The sequence below is a fragment of the Anarhichas minor genome, unplaced genomic scaffold, assembly GCF_050575085.1.
Source record: "Anarhichas minor isolate MPS153535 unplaced genomic scaffold, ASM5057508v1 ptg000002l, whole genome shotgun sequence".
In the NCBI taxonomy this organism is placed as follows: Eukaryota; Metazoa; Chordata; class Actinopteri; order Perciformes; family Anarhichadidae; genus Anarhichas; species Anarhichas minor.
Window position 1 is genome coordinate 1,014,147 of NW_027466448.1, and position 16,687 is coordinate 1,030,833.

Here is a 16,687-nt window from a genome sequence, read left to right on the forward strand (position 1 = left end):
AACTAAATATAGTAAATATAGTTTTCTACGTTCTATATTAGAATACAACTATTTATGTTTGACTCCTGAACATTTTAGTATAATAAAATAAACGTTTAACTAACAGACACCACTGCGTCTGGACAGAAACAGACAAACAGAGACTGAATTAGGAGCAATAAGATTCTGAAAGAAACGTCCCGTAACTACTTTTTGTGTGGATTTAAAACACTCACAAATAATAAATTCTAAATCCTGACTTTGATCCTGTAAACCTCACATCGTCCATCGAATATGGAAACAGGCTAAAATAAACCACACTTGTATTTAACGCAGACAGAAGAAAAAGTTCTAACCTCCGACAGAGAATCTGGATTCACGCGTCAAAGCTCTGACCTTCTGGTCAAAGAATAAAGGACAGCGGGGTTCCACATTTCTCTTATCGTCAACAATCCCACGAAAAAACAAGACCAAGAGCTCATGTATCGTGTGTGTTTCTAAAGCCTGATATCTCTTCTTCCTCATAAAAACATGAATGATCCTCACTGTTGTTCCTTCATCATCATGAACACACACACACACAGTAGTTTATTCTATCACACACACCGTCCTGCTGCCACAAACACTCACTACAGCACCAAGAAAAGGAAAAACACTGTAGTTTTAACACTAAGTTTAAACTTTATCTATTGCTGGTTGTTTGTTTTAGAAGCAGCTGCAGAACCTCTACTTCCTGAGTACTTTCATGCTATTTGCATAAAGCAAAAGTATCAAAACATCGGATCAGATTCAAGGTTCCTTCAGGACTCTAATGGTCCTCAAACCCTAAATTCTAAGCATTCATTAGTTTGATGTTAAAAGAGAAATCAATATTGTTTATAACTCTTTAATTACTATATTAGATTATGATTTGTTCTGGACTCGGTCTAGAATTAGTTTAGACTCCCTCTGGACTTGACTGGACCTGGTCTTGATCTTGGACTTGATTAAAAGACAAACTAACACATTGTTGGTTTTGGTCGTTTCATGGGACAGAAGAAAGAAGAAGAATGATGTCCGGCATCTTTAAAAGCACAAGCATCTCCAGACTCTATTGAAGACCTTCATGCACACATGCACCATCTGCAGTGAGATAGATCTGGTTACGAGGAGGCGTTAACGTCCCCATGTCAGGGGGCTAACCCTGGACCAAGCTATGAAGGAAGCAACTTGAGATAAATCTGACCATTTGCATAATGTTTGCACGCTGTCGCTTCCTTCAATATATTCTGTGTCATCATTATTAACACCGGTTGGGGGGGGGGGGGGGGGGGGGGGAGCACATCACTCAGTCCTGCTGTGGGACTGGGGGACTGCCAGCATTACCCTAGTGTCCTCTAAATCCCTCTGGAGTTTCTCAGCTTTGGTCTTTTCAAAGAGCAGGCTCTGCTCAAGCTCCTTTATGTGGGCATGCTCCAGTCGGGTCTGCGTCTGTTAGTAAGAGAAGAGCAGGAAGAGAAGGAGAACAACACCAACGCAACACTGACATGCCAGCTGTGTGAGCCACGGGCACAGAGAAGACTTTAAAAGAGACGGGCGAGGAGGTAAGAGAGCAACCGAGGGGTCCGGTTACATCAGTTGGTCGTGAACAAAAGGGAGGAATCTGCTTTGAGGAATATCAGGAGTTCAATATTTCAAACTCAGATTCCTCACTTTTATTTGCTTCTATTTCAGAACTTAAAAAGGAGGCCAAATCGGGCGCTAATTTCCCCTGAAGAGTGAGGAAGGTGCAGACGAGAGAGGAAGATGAGAGCATGTCAAGAGGACTGAAGGAGCGAGGCGAGATGAAAACAGCTTTCAAGAACAGACGTGTGGATGAAGAGATGACGGGTCGGACGGTCGTGTGAGCGCTGCAGACGGGTGGAAGAGTCTGAGAGGAGAGAGCGAGTGAATCAAGCATGAATGAATAAATGAGAGGAGCGCGAAGAAAGACGCAAATGAATGATTCAACGATGTGCGGGAAGAGGAAAAGAAGCTGAGACAGAATGATTGATGGGATCATCAGAGCTCAGAGGGAAATGCAAAGCAGACGTTCAGCAATTTAGTGTCACTTCAAATATAAATAAATAACAAGAAAAAACAAAAGAAATCAAACTCAGGTGATCATTAGAAACCAGAGGGTTCACATTAGTACTGACTGGATTCAATAAGCGTGTTAAAGGGACAGTAGTGATGTTTAAAGTGTGTTTGTATGAAGTTCTTCTCCAGAGTCAGTGTTTCACTACAGTAGATGGAGCAACGGCAGCTCTATACCAGCAACGTCTCAGTTCACGGAGGTCAAATTTGGGCCTGGGGCAGCAGGCCCTATTTTAAAATCACAGTTTTTCTCAATGGAGTCTAGTGTTCTTTATCTTCAGCTCCCGACAGAAAGGTCTGTCTAAACATAACGTTCACTTAAACTGGTATAGATTCCTTTAGGAGTCTAGAATACGTCCACAGCAGAACATTGCTTTGCTGCATCTACTGTAGTAGAACACTGACTGTGGAGAAGAACCTCAAACAAACACACTTTAAACATCACGACTGTCACATTAAAGTAGAATAAGTTATTAAACTTTCCATCGAGTTTGTCAATAATTCACACATGAATTTCATAAATAAATCCAGCCTGACAGGAGGGGGATAGATAGCTGGAGTGAGTGAGAGGATAATGTTTAATTGAGAAGCAGATTATTTAACCAAATGTTACCTCCAGGTCTCCTCTGGTGATGCAGGCCTCCTCCACACTAAACTGCAGATCTTCCACTTTCCTGTCATACGGGCACAAGCACAAAGTGTCTTTGAACATGTCAGACAGTCAACAACATCAGGCCCGTTGGTCTCCATGAACAGCATCGTGTTGCAGGCCTCACCGTTTCTCCTCCTCCAGCTGGTTGAGCAGCTCCACTTTGTCCCGATCAGCTGCCTCCACCAGCGAACGCAGCTGATCCAACTTTGCCTCCATGTCCACCGCATACTGTGAACACACAGAACGAATGACATTTATCAACGACTGCACACGAGATCCAATCACAGACATTTAGACCGCAGCTTTTCTGAAGACGTCTAGAATCTATTTTAAGTCTATTTTCTTTTGAGCTGAATTGATTGTTTGACTGCAGATGAAAATGTCTGACCTGATCCCGTCCTTTCCTCAGGACAACCATCTCCTGCTGCACCTCTCCCGCGTGGCTCGTAGCCTTGGCCACCGCGCACCTCTCCAGGTCTTGCTCCGCGAGCAGCTGCTCGATGTGCTGCTGCTTCTCCTTCAGGGCCTCCTGCAGCGCCGTGGTGCCGGAGATCTTACGGGCGTAGCGAGCAGACGTCTCCGTCAGCTGCAAAGATAAAGTGAAGGGAGATAACCCAGATACACAACTTTAGCATTGACTCAGGACGGTTTGGGGGATGCGTTTGAATGAGCAGTGAACATGAACCTCTGCAGTGTTGTTGGATAACAGCACAGAGTCTTACCAGTCCTGCTCGGCTGGGTTTGCCGCTGATGGAGGAGGTGGCGGAGCTGAGCGAGCTGATGGAGGAAGCACTGGGGCTCCTCTTGAGGGCGGACATCCTCCGCGAGCTCTTCGCCTTGGTCGGCGTGGTGCACGGGAAGCCGATGCGCGTCACCTTGTGGGCCGGAGCGAACAGACCGTACCGGGACATGCACTGGAAGTATCTGAGAGGAAAACGGGTCAGGCACCAACCGAACCCTCAGCACTGACGGGTGACTTTTCTTTACAGGTTACTAAATGTTAAAACAGACATATGGTTAGTCAGCGGTCTTTACCTGGTCCCTGCGACGGCTCCATCATTCTTCCCAAGTGGTTCATCCAGTTCCACTCCACACCAGCCTCCCTTTGCAAAGTCTGTCTCTCCCAGAAACCGCACCACTCCTGCCTTGTTACCACCAACCTACGCACAGAAAAACAAATCAAGACAGCACACAGGTGACTCCATGCAGTAACAGTAGAAAAGAAAGACAATGGACAACGGGAGCAGAGAGATGAAACACACGAGGAGAAGAGGGAGACAACGAGGGACCGGTGAACCTCGTGAAGGACGGGGAGGACAATCACACAGGTGGGAAACAAACACGAGGAGAAGACTTTCAAACTAAAACAGGAAACACACTATAATGAAAACACTTGGAGCGTGACAGAAAGACTTCCAGCTCTGCAGGGAGGAATTCTTTCTTCTTCACGCACCAAAAGCTAAAGCTAGTGATTAAATCTCACAGATGTGCACGATGTCATGAACAGATGTTGAAAGAGTTTGCTGAATCACACTTGAAAAACTTATTTTAGCATTAGAAGACAAATAAATGTACGATATCATAACGATAAACTCTGAGTACATTAGTGACTTTATACTCTTACCAGCACGCGGTCTCCCAGCCTCAGCTCCCTCCTCTTCTTCATGGACTCTGTGTCTGAGACGTTAGACACCGACTCGCTGGATGTGAGCATTCGGTTAAGTGCAGCACTCGTCTTAATGCCGGTGCCCTGAGCTGAACAAAGAACAATAAAACGCCTTTCCATGACTGAGAAACAGAGGGTGAATAAGCATGTTTTTAACTGATGAATTAGCTGTTACCAGTTGAGGCAGAGCCAGCAGGTGCAGGCTCGCTTGTTGCAGGGGCTCCTGGTGCAGGACTCGCCTGCCCCCCGTTCGCCTCCGTCTCTGGCTGTGCAGTCTTGGACAGCTTTGAAGGCCGCGTGAATATCCCCTTCCCGTCCTCACACTGGAAGTACCGGAAGGCCGCCACCGACCCGTCGTTCTTCCCGATAGGCTCGTCCAGCACGACGCCCGCCCACTGCCCGGGAGCGAACTGCGTGCCCCCGATGAACTGCACTTGGCCGGGCTTGTTGCCGTTGACCCAGACCCTCTCGCCGACCTGGAAGTCCGCGCTTCCATCCTGGGTCGGGGAGGTCACTCTGCCGGGGGACTTCTCTGGAGGAACTGACTTTGGAGCACCTGCAATCACAATCAATGCTTTCTTTATTTTATGAAAGGTGTGTTTTGTTGCTTTGTTCACCTGGAGAGTTTGCTACCATGGTTGTTGTCATGGCACTTAAACTAGTCCACTCATTCTTCCTCCCTAAATATAACGTGAGTAAATGCTTTCTTACCGGAGGACGGAGACGTCTTTGACGGCACCCCAGATGGACGGACTATTTTGCTCGGGGGTTTGAGCCCGCTGACCTTGCCTGGTGTACTCATGGCTCCCTGTTTGTCCATTGGCAGTGTTGGGGATCAAGGTGGGGGTCTAGGCCTTCCCCACCACCCCATAAAGTCCCAATGTGATGGAAGGCAGCTGGAAAACAGAAGACAAAACTCCATGAAATCATTTCAAAATCAAACATTTTGGTGGAATAGTAGAAGAATAGAAGTTGCAGAGACGTGAACCTCATCACTGTCCATTGCTCGTCACACATACATTATTCATGCTTGGTAATGTAGCTGTAAGCAGAAACTCAAATAAATAAAACTTATATGGAGCAAACATGGACGTTGTGAAAAAGAATCATGTGAATTTGGTTGTTTCTGTCACTTTCAAATGTGATGCTTCACTTCTATAGCAAGTGTCCTCAAGTTTATCTTCATCAGGCCACTAATGATTGTTTTCTTTATAGATTAACCTGCTCTTTTCCTGATTCATTCATTGATTGTTTCAACTGTAAAACATCAAAAAATTGTGAAAATTATCACTCACAATCACAATTTGTATACTGTCCAAAACCCAACGATATTCAATATATAAAGATATAAAAGTGAGATACAGATCAATATTTTGAATTAAAATCTACTTTGATTCAGTAAAAGGGAGGGGAATACTTATTATAAGCACTGTACTCATATTTAACGACAGCAGTATCTCTGTGAGAGCTGCTGCAAATATTTAACTGTTTATTACCGAGCTGTTGTAATAAATGCCATAAAAGACAAACGTCTTATCAAATAAAGTGATACTGATCTCAGTGTTGGCTGGTGGAACATGTTCTCTGTAGGGCTGTGCCACATCCAATCAATTTCAGCAAACATCCCAGAATGATTTAATGCAAAAACATTAAGGTATCAAAGACGTATTACTACTTTACAGTTAAATATTTAACATTTATTCCAACATGAAAAAAAGCAGTAAATAACACTTTGATAAACACGTCAGGACATCTTGTTTTAGTCTCAGTATAATATAATAATATATATATCATATAATAATATTCTGTATAATATAATAATGTAGATCATATAATAATATATATCATATAATAATATTCACTATAATATAAAACACACACACACATATATATAATTATTTATTTATAACTATATATCAAGGATGAAGTGTTCCTTTATATGTTGATGTTGAATGTTTGTGATAAACTGAAGGATGAAGTGATCCTTTATGTGTTGATGTTGAATGTTTGTGATAAACTGAAGGATGAAGTGTTCCTTTATGTGTTGATGTTGAATGTTTGTGATAAACTGAAGGATGAAGTGTTCCTTTATGTGTTGATGATGAATGTTTGTGATAAACTGCAGGATGAAGTGTTTATATATTGATGTTGAATGTTTGTGATAAACTGAAGGATGAAGTGTTCCTTTATGTGTTGATGATGAATGTTTGTGATAAACTGAAGGATGAAGTGTTCCTTTATGTGTTGATGATGAATGTTTGTGATAAACTGAAGGATGAAGTGTTCCTTTATATGTTGATGTTGAATGTTTGTGATAAACTGAAGGATGAAGTGTTCCTTTATGTGTTGATGTTGAATGTTTGTGATAAACTGAAGGATGAAGTGTTCCTTTATGTGTTGATGTTGAATGTTTGTGATAAACTGAAGGATGAAGTGTTCCTTTGTGTGTTGATGATGAATGTTTGTGATAAACTGAAGGATGAAGTGTTCCTTTGTGTGTTGATGATGAATGTTTGTGATAAACTGAAGGATGAAGTGTTCCTTTATGTGTTGATGTTGAATGTTTGTGATAAACTGAAGGATGAAGTGTTCCTTTATGTGTTGATGTTGAATGTTTGTGATAAACTGAAGGATGAAGTGTTCCTTTATGTGTTGATGTTGAATGTTTGTGATAAACTGAAGGATGAAGTGTTCCTTTATGTGTTGATGTTGAATGTTTGTGATAAACTGAAGGATGAAGTGTTCCTTTATGTGTTGATGTTGAATGTTTGTGATAAACTGAAGGATGAAGTGTTCCTTTGTGTGTTGATGATGAATGTTTGTGATAAACTGAAGGATGAAGTGTTCCTTTGTGTGTTGATGATGAATGTTTGTGATAAACTGAAGGATGAAGTGTTCCTTTATGTGTTGATGTTGAATGTTTGTGATAAACTGAAGGATGAAGTGTTCCTTTATGTGTTGATGTTGAATGTTTGTGATAAACTGAAGGATGAAGTGTTCCTTTATGTGTTGATGATGAATGTTTGTGATAAACTGAAGGATGAAGTGTTCCTTTATGTGTTGATGTTGAATGTTTGTGATAAACTGAAGGATGAAGTGTTCCTTTATGTGTTGATGTTGAATGTGTGTGATAAACTGAAGGATGAAGTGTTCCTTTATGTGTTGATGTTGAATGTTTGTGATAAACTGAAGGATGAAGTGTTCCTTTATGTGTTGATGATGAATGTTTGTGATAAACTGAAGGATGAAGTGTTCCTTTATGTGTTGATGTTGAATGTTTGTGATAAACTGAAGGATGAAGTGTTCCTTTATGTGTTGATGTTGAATGTTTGTGATAAACTGAAGGATGAAGTGTTCCTTTATGTGTTGATGTTGAATGTTTGTGATAAACTGAAGGATGAAGTGTTCCTTTATGTGTTGATGTTGAATGTTTGTGATAAACTGAAGGATGAAGTGTTCCTTTATATGTTGATGTTGAATGTTTGTGATAAACTGAAGGATGAAGTGTTCCTTTATGTGTTGATGTTGAATGTTTGTGATAAACTGAAGGATGAAGTGTTCCTTTATGTGTTGATGAATGTTTGTGATAAACTGAAGGATGAAGTGTTTCCTTTATGTGTTGATGTTGAATGTTTGTGATAAACTGAAGGATGAAGTGTTCCTTTATGTGTTGATGTTGAATGTTTGTGATAAACTGAAGGATGAAGTGTTCCTTTATGTGTTGATGTTGAATGTTTGTGATAAACTGAAGGATGAAGTGTTCCTTTATATGTTGATGTTGAATGTTTGTGATAAACTGAAGGATGAAGTGTTCCTTTATATGTTGATGTTGAATGTTTGTGATAAACTGAAGGATGAAGTGTTCCTTTATGTGTTGATGTTGAATGTTTGTGATAAACTGAAGGATGAAGTGTTCCTTTATGTGTTGATGTTGAATGTTTGTGATAAACTGAAGGATGAAGTGTTTATATATTGATGTTGAATGTTTGTGATAAACTGAAGGATGAAGTGTTTATATATTGATGTTTAATGTTTGTGATAAACTGAAGGATGAAGTGTTCCTTTATATGTTGATGTTGAATGTTTGTGATAAACTGAAGGATGAAGTGTTCCTTTATGTATTGATGATGAATGTTTGTGATAAACTGAAGGATGAAGTGTTCCTTTATGTGTTGATGTTGAATGTTTGTGATAAACTGAAGGATGAAGTGTTCCTTTATATGTTGATGTTGAATGTTTGTGATAAACTGAAGGATGAAGTGTTCCTTTATGTGTTGATGTTGAATGTTTGTGATAAACTGAAGGATGAAGTGTTCCTTTATGTGTTGATGTTGAATGTTTGTGATAAACTGAAGGATGAAGTGTTCCTTTATATGTTGATGTTGAATGTTTGTGATAAACTGAAGGATGAAGTGTTCCTTTATGTGTTGATGTTGAATGTTTGTGATAAACTGAAGGATGAAGTGTTCCTTTATGTGTTGATGTTGAATGTTTGTGATAAACTGAAGGATGAAGTGTTCCTTTATGTGTTGATGTTGAATGTTTGTGATAAACTGAAGGATGAAGTGTTCCTTTATGTGTTGATGTTGAATGTTTGTGATAAAGTGTTCCTTTATGTGTTGATGTTTAATGTTTGTGATAAACTGAAGGATGAAGTGTTCCTTTATGTGTTGATGATGAATGTTTGTGATGAACTGAAGGATGAAGTGTTCCTTTATGTGTTGATGTTGAATGTGTGTGATAAACTGAAGGATGAAGTGTTTCTTTATGTGTTGATGTTGAATGTTTGTGATAAACTGAAGGATGAAGTGTTCCTTTATGTGTTGATGTTGAATGTTTGTGAGAAACTGAAGGATGAAGTGTTCCTTTATGTGTTGATGTTGAATGTTTGTGATAAACTGAAGGATGAAGTGTTCCTTTATTTGTTGATGTTGAATGTTTGTGATAAACTGAAGGATGAAGTGTTCCTTTATGTGTTGATGTTGAATGTTTGTGATAAACTGAAGGATGAAGTGTTCCTTTATGTGTTGATGTTGAATGTTTGTCATAAACTGAAGGATGAAGTGTTCCTTTATGTGTTGATGTTGAATGTTTGTGATAAACTGAAGGATGAAGTGTTCCTTTATGTGTTGATGATGAATGTTTGTGATAAACTGAAGGATGAAGTGTTTCTTTATGTGTTGATGTTGAATGTTTGTGATAAACTGAAGGATGAAGTGTTCCTTTATGTGTTGATGAATGTTTGTGATAAACTGAAGGATGAAGTGTTCCTTTATGTGTTGATGTTGAATGTGTGTGATAAACTGAAGGATGAAGTGTTTCTTTATGTGTTGATGTTGAATGTTTGTGATAAACTGAAGGATGAAGTGTTCCTTTATGTGTTGATGTTGAATGTTTGTGATAAACTGAAGGATGAAGTGTTCCTCTATGTGTTGATGAATGTTTGTGATAAACTGAAGGATGAAGTGTTCCTTTATGTGTTGATGATGAATGTTTGTGATAAACTGAAGGATGAAGTGTTTCCTTTATGTGTTGATGATGAATGTTTGTGATAAACTGAAGGATGAAGTGTTCCTTTATGTGTTGATGTTGAATGTTTGTGATAAACTGAAGGATGAAGTGTTTCTTTATGTGTTGATGTTGAATGTTTGTGATAAACTGAAGGATGAAGTGTTCCTTTATGTGTTGATGATGAATGTTTGTGATAAACTGAAGGATGAAGTGTTTCCTTTATGTGTTGATGATGAATGTTTGTGATAAACTGAAGGATGAAGTGTTCCTTTATGTGTTGATGTTGAATGTTTGTGATAAACTGAAGGATGAAGTGTTCCTTTATGTGTTGATGAATGTTTGTGATAAACTGAAGGATGAAGTGTTCCTTTATGTGTTGATGATGAATGTTTGTGATAAACTGAAGGATGAAGTGTTTCCTTTATGTGTTGATGATGAATGTTTGTGATAAACTGAAGGATGAAGTGTTCCTTTATGTGTTGATGTTGAATGTTTGTGATAAACTGAAGGATGAAGTGTTTCTTTATGTGTTGATGTTGAATGTTTGTGATAAACTGAAGGATGAAGTGTTCCTTTATGTGTTGATGATGAATGTTTGTGATAAACTGAAGGATGAAGTGTTCCTTTATGTGTTGATGTTGAATGTTTGTGATGAACTGAAGGATGAAGTGTTCCTTTATGTGTTGATGTTGAATGTTTGTGATAAACTGAAGGATGAAGTGTTCCTTTATGTGTTGATGTTGAATGTTTGTGATTAACTGAAGGATGAAGTGTTCCTTTATGTGTAGATGATGAATGTTTGTGATAAACTGAAGTATGAAGTGTTCCTTTATGTGTTGATGTTTAATGTTTGTGATAAACTGAAGGATGAAGTGTTTCTTTATGTGTTGATGTTGAATGTTTGTGATTAACTGAAGTATGAAGTGTTCCTTTATGTGTTGATGATGAATGTTTGTGATGAACTGAAGGATGAAGTGTTTCTTTATGTGTTGATGTTGAATGTTTGTGATTAACTGAAGGATGAAGTGTTCCTTTATGTGTTGATGTTGAATGTTTGTGATTAACTGAAGGATGAAGTGTTCCTTTATGTGTTGATGTTGAATGTTTGTGATTAACTGAAGTATGAAGTGTTCCTTTATGTGTTGATGATGAATGTTTGTGATGAACTGAAGGATGAAGTGTTTCTTTATGTGTTGATGTTGAATGTTTGTGATTAACTGAAGGATGAAGTGTTCCTTTATGTGTTGATGTTGAATGTTTGTGATTAACTGAAGGATGAAGTGTTCCTTTATGTGTTGATGTTGAATGTTTGTGATTAACTGAAGGATGAAGTGTTCCTTTATGTGTTGATGTTGAATGTTTGTGATAAACTGAAGGATGAAGTGTTCCTTTATGTGTTGATGTTTAATGTTTGTGATAAACTGAAGGATGAAGTGTTCCTTTATGTGTTGATGTTGAATGTTTGTGATTAACTGAAGTATGAAGTGTTCCTTTATGTGTTGATGATGAATGTTTGTGATGAACTGAAGGATGAAGTGTTTCTTTATGTGTTGATGTTGAATGTTTGTGATTAACTGAAGGATGAAGTGTTCCTTTATGTGTTGATGTTGAATGTTTGTGATTAACTGAAGGATGAAGTGTTCCTTTATGTGTTGATGTTGAATGTTTGTGATTAACTGAAGGATGAAGTGTTCCTTTATGTGTTGATGTTGAATGTTTGTGATTAACTGAAGGATGAAGTGTTTCTTTATATGTAGATGATGAATGTTTGTGATAAACTGAAGGATGAAGTGTTCCTTTATGTGTTGATGTTTAATGTTTGTGATAAACTGAAGGATGAAGTGTTCCTTTATGTGTTGATGTTGAATGTTTGTGATTAACTGAAGGATGAAGTGTTCCTTTATGTGTTGATGTTGAATGTTTGTGATTAACTGAAGGATGAAGTGTTCCTTTATGTGTAGATGATGAATGTTTGTGATAAACTGAAGGATGAAGTGTTCCTTTATGTGTTGATGATGAATGTTTGTGATAAACTGAAGGATAAAGTGTTCCTTTATGTGTTGATATTGAATGTTTGTGATTAACTGAAGGATGAAGTGTTCCTTTATGTGTTGATGATGAATGTTTGTGATTAACTGAAGGATGAAGTGTTCCTTTATGTGTAGATGATGAATGTTTGTGATAAACTGAAGGATGAAGTGTTCCTTTATGTGTTGATGATGAATGTTTGTGATAAACTGAAGGATGAAGTGTTCCTTTATGTGTTGATGTTTAATGTTTGTGATAAACTGAAGGATGAAGTGTTCCTTTATGTGTTGATGTTGAATGTTTGTGATTAACTGAAGGATGAAGTGTTCCTTTATGTGTTGATGTTGAATGTTTGTGATTAACTGAAGGATGAAGTGTTCCTTTATGTGTAGATGATGAATGTTTGTGATAAACTGAAGGATGAAGTGTTCCTTTATGTGTTGATGATGAATGTTTGTGATAAACTGAAGGATGAAGTGTTCCTTTATGTGTTGATGTTGAATGTTTGTGATTAACTGAAGGATGAAGTGTTCCTTTATGTGTTGATGTTGAATGTTTGTGATAAACTGAAGGATGAAGTGTTTCTTTATGTGTTGATGTTGAATGTTTGTGATAAACTGAAGGATGAAGTGTTCCTTTATGTGTTGATGATGAATGTTTGTGATAAACTGAAGGATAAAGTGATCCTTTATGTGTTGATGTTGAATGTTTGTGATAAACTGAAGGATGAAGTGTTCCTTTATGTGTTGATGTTGAATGTTTGTGATTAACTGAAGGATGAAGTGTTCCTTTATGTGTAGATGATGAATGTTTGTGATAAACTGAAGGATGAAGTGTTTCTTTATGTGTTGATGTTGAATGTTTGTGATAAACTGAAGGATGAAGTGTTCCTTTATGTGTTGATGATGAATGTTTGTGATAAACTGAAGGATAAAGTGATCCTTTATGTGTTGATGTTGAATGTTTGTGATAAACTGAAGGATGAAGTGTTCCTTTATGTGTTGATGTTGAATGTTTGTGATAAACTGAAGGATGAAGTGTTCCTTTATGTGTTGATGTTGAATGTTTGTGATAAACTGAAGGATGAAGTGTTCCTTTATGTGTTGATGTTGAATGTTTGTGATAAACTGAAGGATGAAGTGTTTCCTTTATGTGTTGATGATGAATGTTTGTGATAAACTGAAGGATGAAGTGTTCCTTTATGTGTTGATGTTGAATGTTTTCATAAACTGAAGGATGAAGTGTTCCTTTAATGTGTTGATGTTGAATGTTTGTGATAAACTGAAGGATGAAGTGTTCCTTTATGTGTTGATGTTGAATGTTTTCATAAACTGAAGGATGAAGTGTTCCTTTATGTGTTGATGATGAATGTTTGTGATAAACTGAAGGATGAAGTGTTCCTTTATGTGTTGATGTTGAATGTTTGTGATAAACTGAAGGATGAAGTGTTCCTTTATGTGTTGATGTTGAATGTTTTCATAAACTGAAGGATGAAGTGTTCCTTTATGTGTTGATGATGAATGTTTGTGATAAACTGAAGGATGAAGTGTTCCTTTATGTGTTGATGTTGAATGTTTGTGATAAACTGAAGGATGAAGTGTTCCTTTGTGTTGATGTTGAATGTTTGTGATAAACTGAAGGATGAAGTGTTTCCTTTATGTGTTGATGATGAATGTTTGTGATAAACTGAAGGATGAAGTGTTCCTTTATGTGTTGATGTTGAATGTTTGTGATAAACTGAAGGATGAAGTGTTTCTTTATGTGTTGATGTTGAATGTTTGTGATAAACTGAAGGATGAAGTGTTCCTTTATGTGTTGGTGTTGAATGTTTGTGATAAACTGAAGGATGAAGTGTTTCTTTATGTGTTGATGTTGAATGTTTGTGATAAACTGAAGGATGAAGTGTTCCTTTATGTGTTGATGTTGAATGTTTGTGATAAACTGAAGGATGAAGTGTTTATATATTGATGTTGAATGTTTGTGATAAACTGAAGGATGAAGTGTTCCTTTATGTGTTGATGATGAATGTTTGTGATAAACTGCAGGATGAAGTGTTTATATATTGATGTTGAATGTTTGTGATAAACTGAAGGATGAAGTGTTCCTTTATGTGTTGATGTTTAATGTTTGTGATAAACTGAAGGATGAAGTGTTCCTTTATGTGTTGATGATGAATGTTTGTGATAAACTGAAGGATGAAGTGTTTCTTTATGTGTTGATGTTGAATGTTTGTGATTAACTGAAGGATGAAGTGTTCCTTTATGTGTTGATGTTGAATGTTTGTGATTAACTGAAGGATGAAGTGTTCCTTTATGTGTTGATGTTGAATGTTTGTGATTAACTGAAGGATGAAGTGTTCCTTCATGTGTTGATGTTGAATGTTTGTGATAAACTGAAGGATGAAGTGTTCCTTTATGTGTTGATGTTGAATGTGTGTGATAAACTGAAGGATGAAGTGTTTCTTTATGTGTTGATGTTGAATGTTTGTGATAAACTGAAGGATGAAGTGTTCCTTTATGTGTTGATGAATGTTTGTGATAAACTGAAGGATGAAGTGTTTCTTTATGTGTTGATGTTGAATGTTTGTGATAAACTGAAGGATGAAGTGTTCCTTTATGTGTTGATGATGAATGTTTGTGATAAACTGAAGGATGAAGTGTTTCCTTTATGTGTTGATGATGAATGTTTGTGATAAACTGAAGGATGAAGTGTTCCTTTATGTGTTGATGTTGAATGTTTGTGATAAACTGAAGGATGAAGTGTTCCTTTATGTGTTGATGTTGAATGTTTGTGATAAACTGAAGGATGAAGTGTTCCTTTATGTGTTGATGTTGAATGTTTGTGATAAACTGAAGGATGAAGTGTTCCTTTATGTGTTGATGTTGAATGTTTGTGATTAACTGAAGGATGAAGTGTTCCTTTATGTGTAGATGATGAATGTTTGTGATAAACTGAAGGATGAAGTGTTCCTTTATGTGTTGATGTTGAATGTTTTCATAAACTGAAGGATGAAGTGTTCCTTTAATGTGTTGATGTTGAATGTTTGTGATAAACTGAAGGATGAAGTGTTCCTTTATGTGTTGATGTTGAATGTTTGTGATAAACTGAAGGATGAAGTGTTCCTTTATGTGTTGATGTTGAATGTTTGTGATTAACTGAAGGATGAAGTGTTCCTTTATGTGTAGATGATGAATGTTTGTGATAAACTGAAGGATGAAGTGTTCCTTTATGTGTTGATGTTGAATGTTTTCATAAACTGAAGGATGAAGTGTTCCTTTAATGTGTTGATGTTGAATGTTTTCATAAACTGAAGGATGAAGTGTTCCTTTATGTGTTGATGTTGAATGTTTGTGATAAACTGAAGGATGAAGTGTTCCTTTATGTGTTGATGTTGAATGTTTGTGATAAACTGAAGGATGAAGTGTTCCTTTATGTGTTGATGTTGAATGTTTGTGATAAACTGAAGGATGAAGTGTTCCTTTATGTGTTGATGTTGAATGTTTGTGATAAACTGAAGGATGAAGTGTTCCTTTATGTGTTGATGTTGAATGTTTGTGATAAACTGAAGGATGAAGTGTTCCTTTATGTGTTGATGTTGAATGTTTGTGATAAACTGAAGGATGAAGTGTTCCTTTATGTGTTGATGTTGAATGTTTGTGATAAACTGAAGGATGAAGTGTTCCTGATGTGTTGATGTACATACACAACATACACATTAATGCAGCAGAAACATCAGAATAAGGAAACGTTGAAAGGGAACAATCAGTACTTTTGTTAGTAGTTTGTTGGTACTGACTTTTTCTTAAGGTTTTGAAGGCAGGACGTTTACTTGTAGAGTATCTCTCGTGTGGTAATACTTAGTAAAGGATCTGAATACTTCTTCCTCCACTGACAGCGCTGCAGGTGCCCAACCCCAATATGTAACTTAGCTGGAACCTTCTCAGATTTCCATCCAACAAAAACAAGCTTTATTTTATGGTCTTCATTTGTCTTAGTGCATATGTTAAGACTCAACAGTTTATGGAAGGGTTGCAGTGTTTCAGGCTAATCTCAATGCAAATGCGCAGGTAACATGAGACGCCTCGTCTGCTGTAACATTACCTCAATAAACTGCAGCCAGACCAAAACAAGCACACCCAGAGCTGTCAAATCCACATCCTGTATCTCAGCTTCACCACTTATTAATCTTTAGCCTCACACAATCAGACAGCAACCATTTAATAGCACAAATCATAGCTGCAGCTTTGTGAATATGCCCAATAGATGATGATGCTGGCCCGTGTTGTTGTTGTGTCTGGGATGAGCTCATTCTACTCTCTGCAAACATGTACGCCCTGTAATGGCGATATTAACGCTTACATGGAAGCGGACAGGTGTGTGAAGCTTACTTGGTCTCTGTTGGAGAGCTGAGTCTCAGTGGAGGACGTCGTGGCTGAAGTGCAGCGTCTCTTTTAAACCGTTATCTAGTTGCATGTTTCTTCTTTTTTTTTTTTTTCTGCGGCGCTTCCGTCTCCCAGCCCAGCCCCAGCATGACGTCACCTCTGGGACCAATGCTGCTTTCATGGACCAAGCTCTGAGCTCGGACATCCGAGGATCAAGATATTCGAAAATACGATTTCGGGAAAAAAGACTCGGAACACAAACGGATCAAAAGGTCGATGTCCACCAGTAAAACAATCTGATTAAAAAAGCGATGTGACTAAAAGAAAAAGATCCGGCATGTTATTTAACTTTGT

At 37.7% G+C, this 16,687-nt stretch overlaps 1 protein-coding gene across 2 annotated transcripts in view; it reads right to left on the reverse strand.

Moving 5' to 3' along the window:
* Positions 1-16,568, reverse strand: part of clip1b (CAP-GLY domain containing linker protein 1b) — a 34,900-nt gene extending 18,332 nt beyond the window's left edge. The window contains exons 1-10 of one of the 2 annotated variants that reach the window (XM_076111297.1): positions 16,340-16,568; positions 5,124-5,308; positions 4,588-4,968; positions 4,371-4,501; positions 3,782-3,906; positions 3,469-3,670; positions 3,135-3,332; positions 2,871-2,974; positions 2,708-2,768; positions 1,345-1,449 (exon numbers count right to left, since the gene is read on the reverse strand). In XM_076111297.1, the coding sequence (XP_075967412.1) occupies positions 1,345-1,449; positions 2,708-2,768; positions 2,871-2,974; positions 3,135-3,332; positions 3,469-3,670; positions 3,782-3,906; positions 4,371-4,501; positions 4,588-4,968; positions 5,124-5,232 (1,416 nt within the window). In that variant the 5' untranslated portion in view covers positions 5,233-5,308; positions 16,340-16,568. The remainder of the gene's footprint in view (positions 1-1,344; positions 1,450-2,707; positions 2,769-2,870; positions 2,975-3,134; positions 3,333-3,468; positions 3,671-3,781; positions 3,907-4,370; positions 4,502-4,587; positions 4,969-5,123; positions 5,309-16,339) is intronic. The other variant, XM_076111379.1, reaches the window with a different exon arrangement.
* Positions 16,569-16,687: the final 119 nt, after the last annotated feature.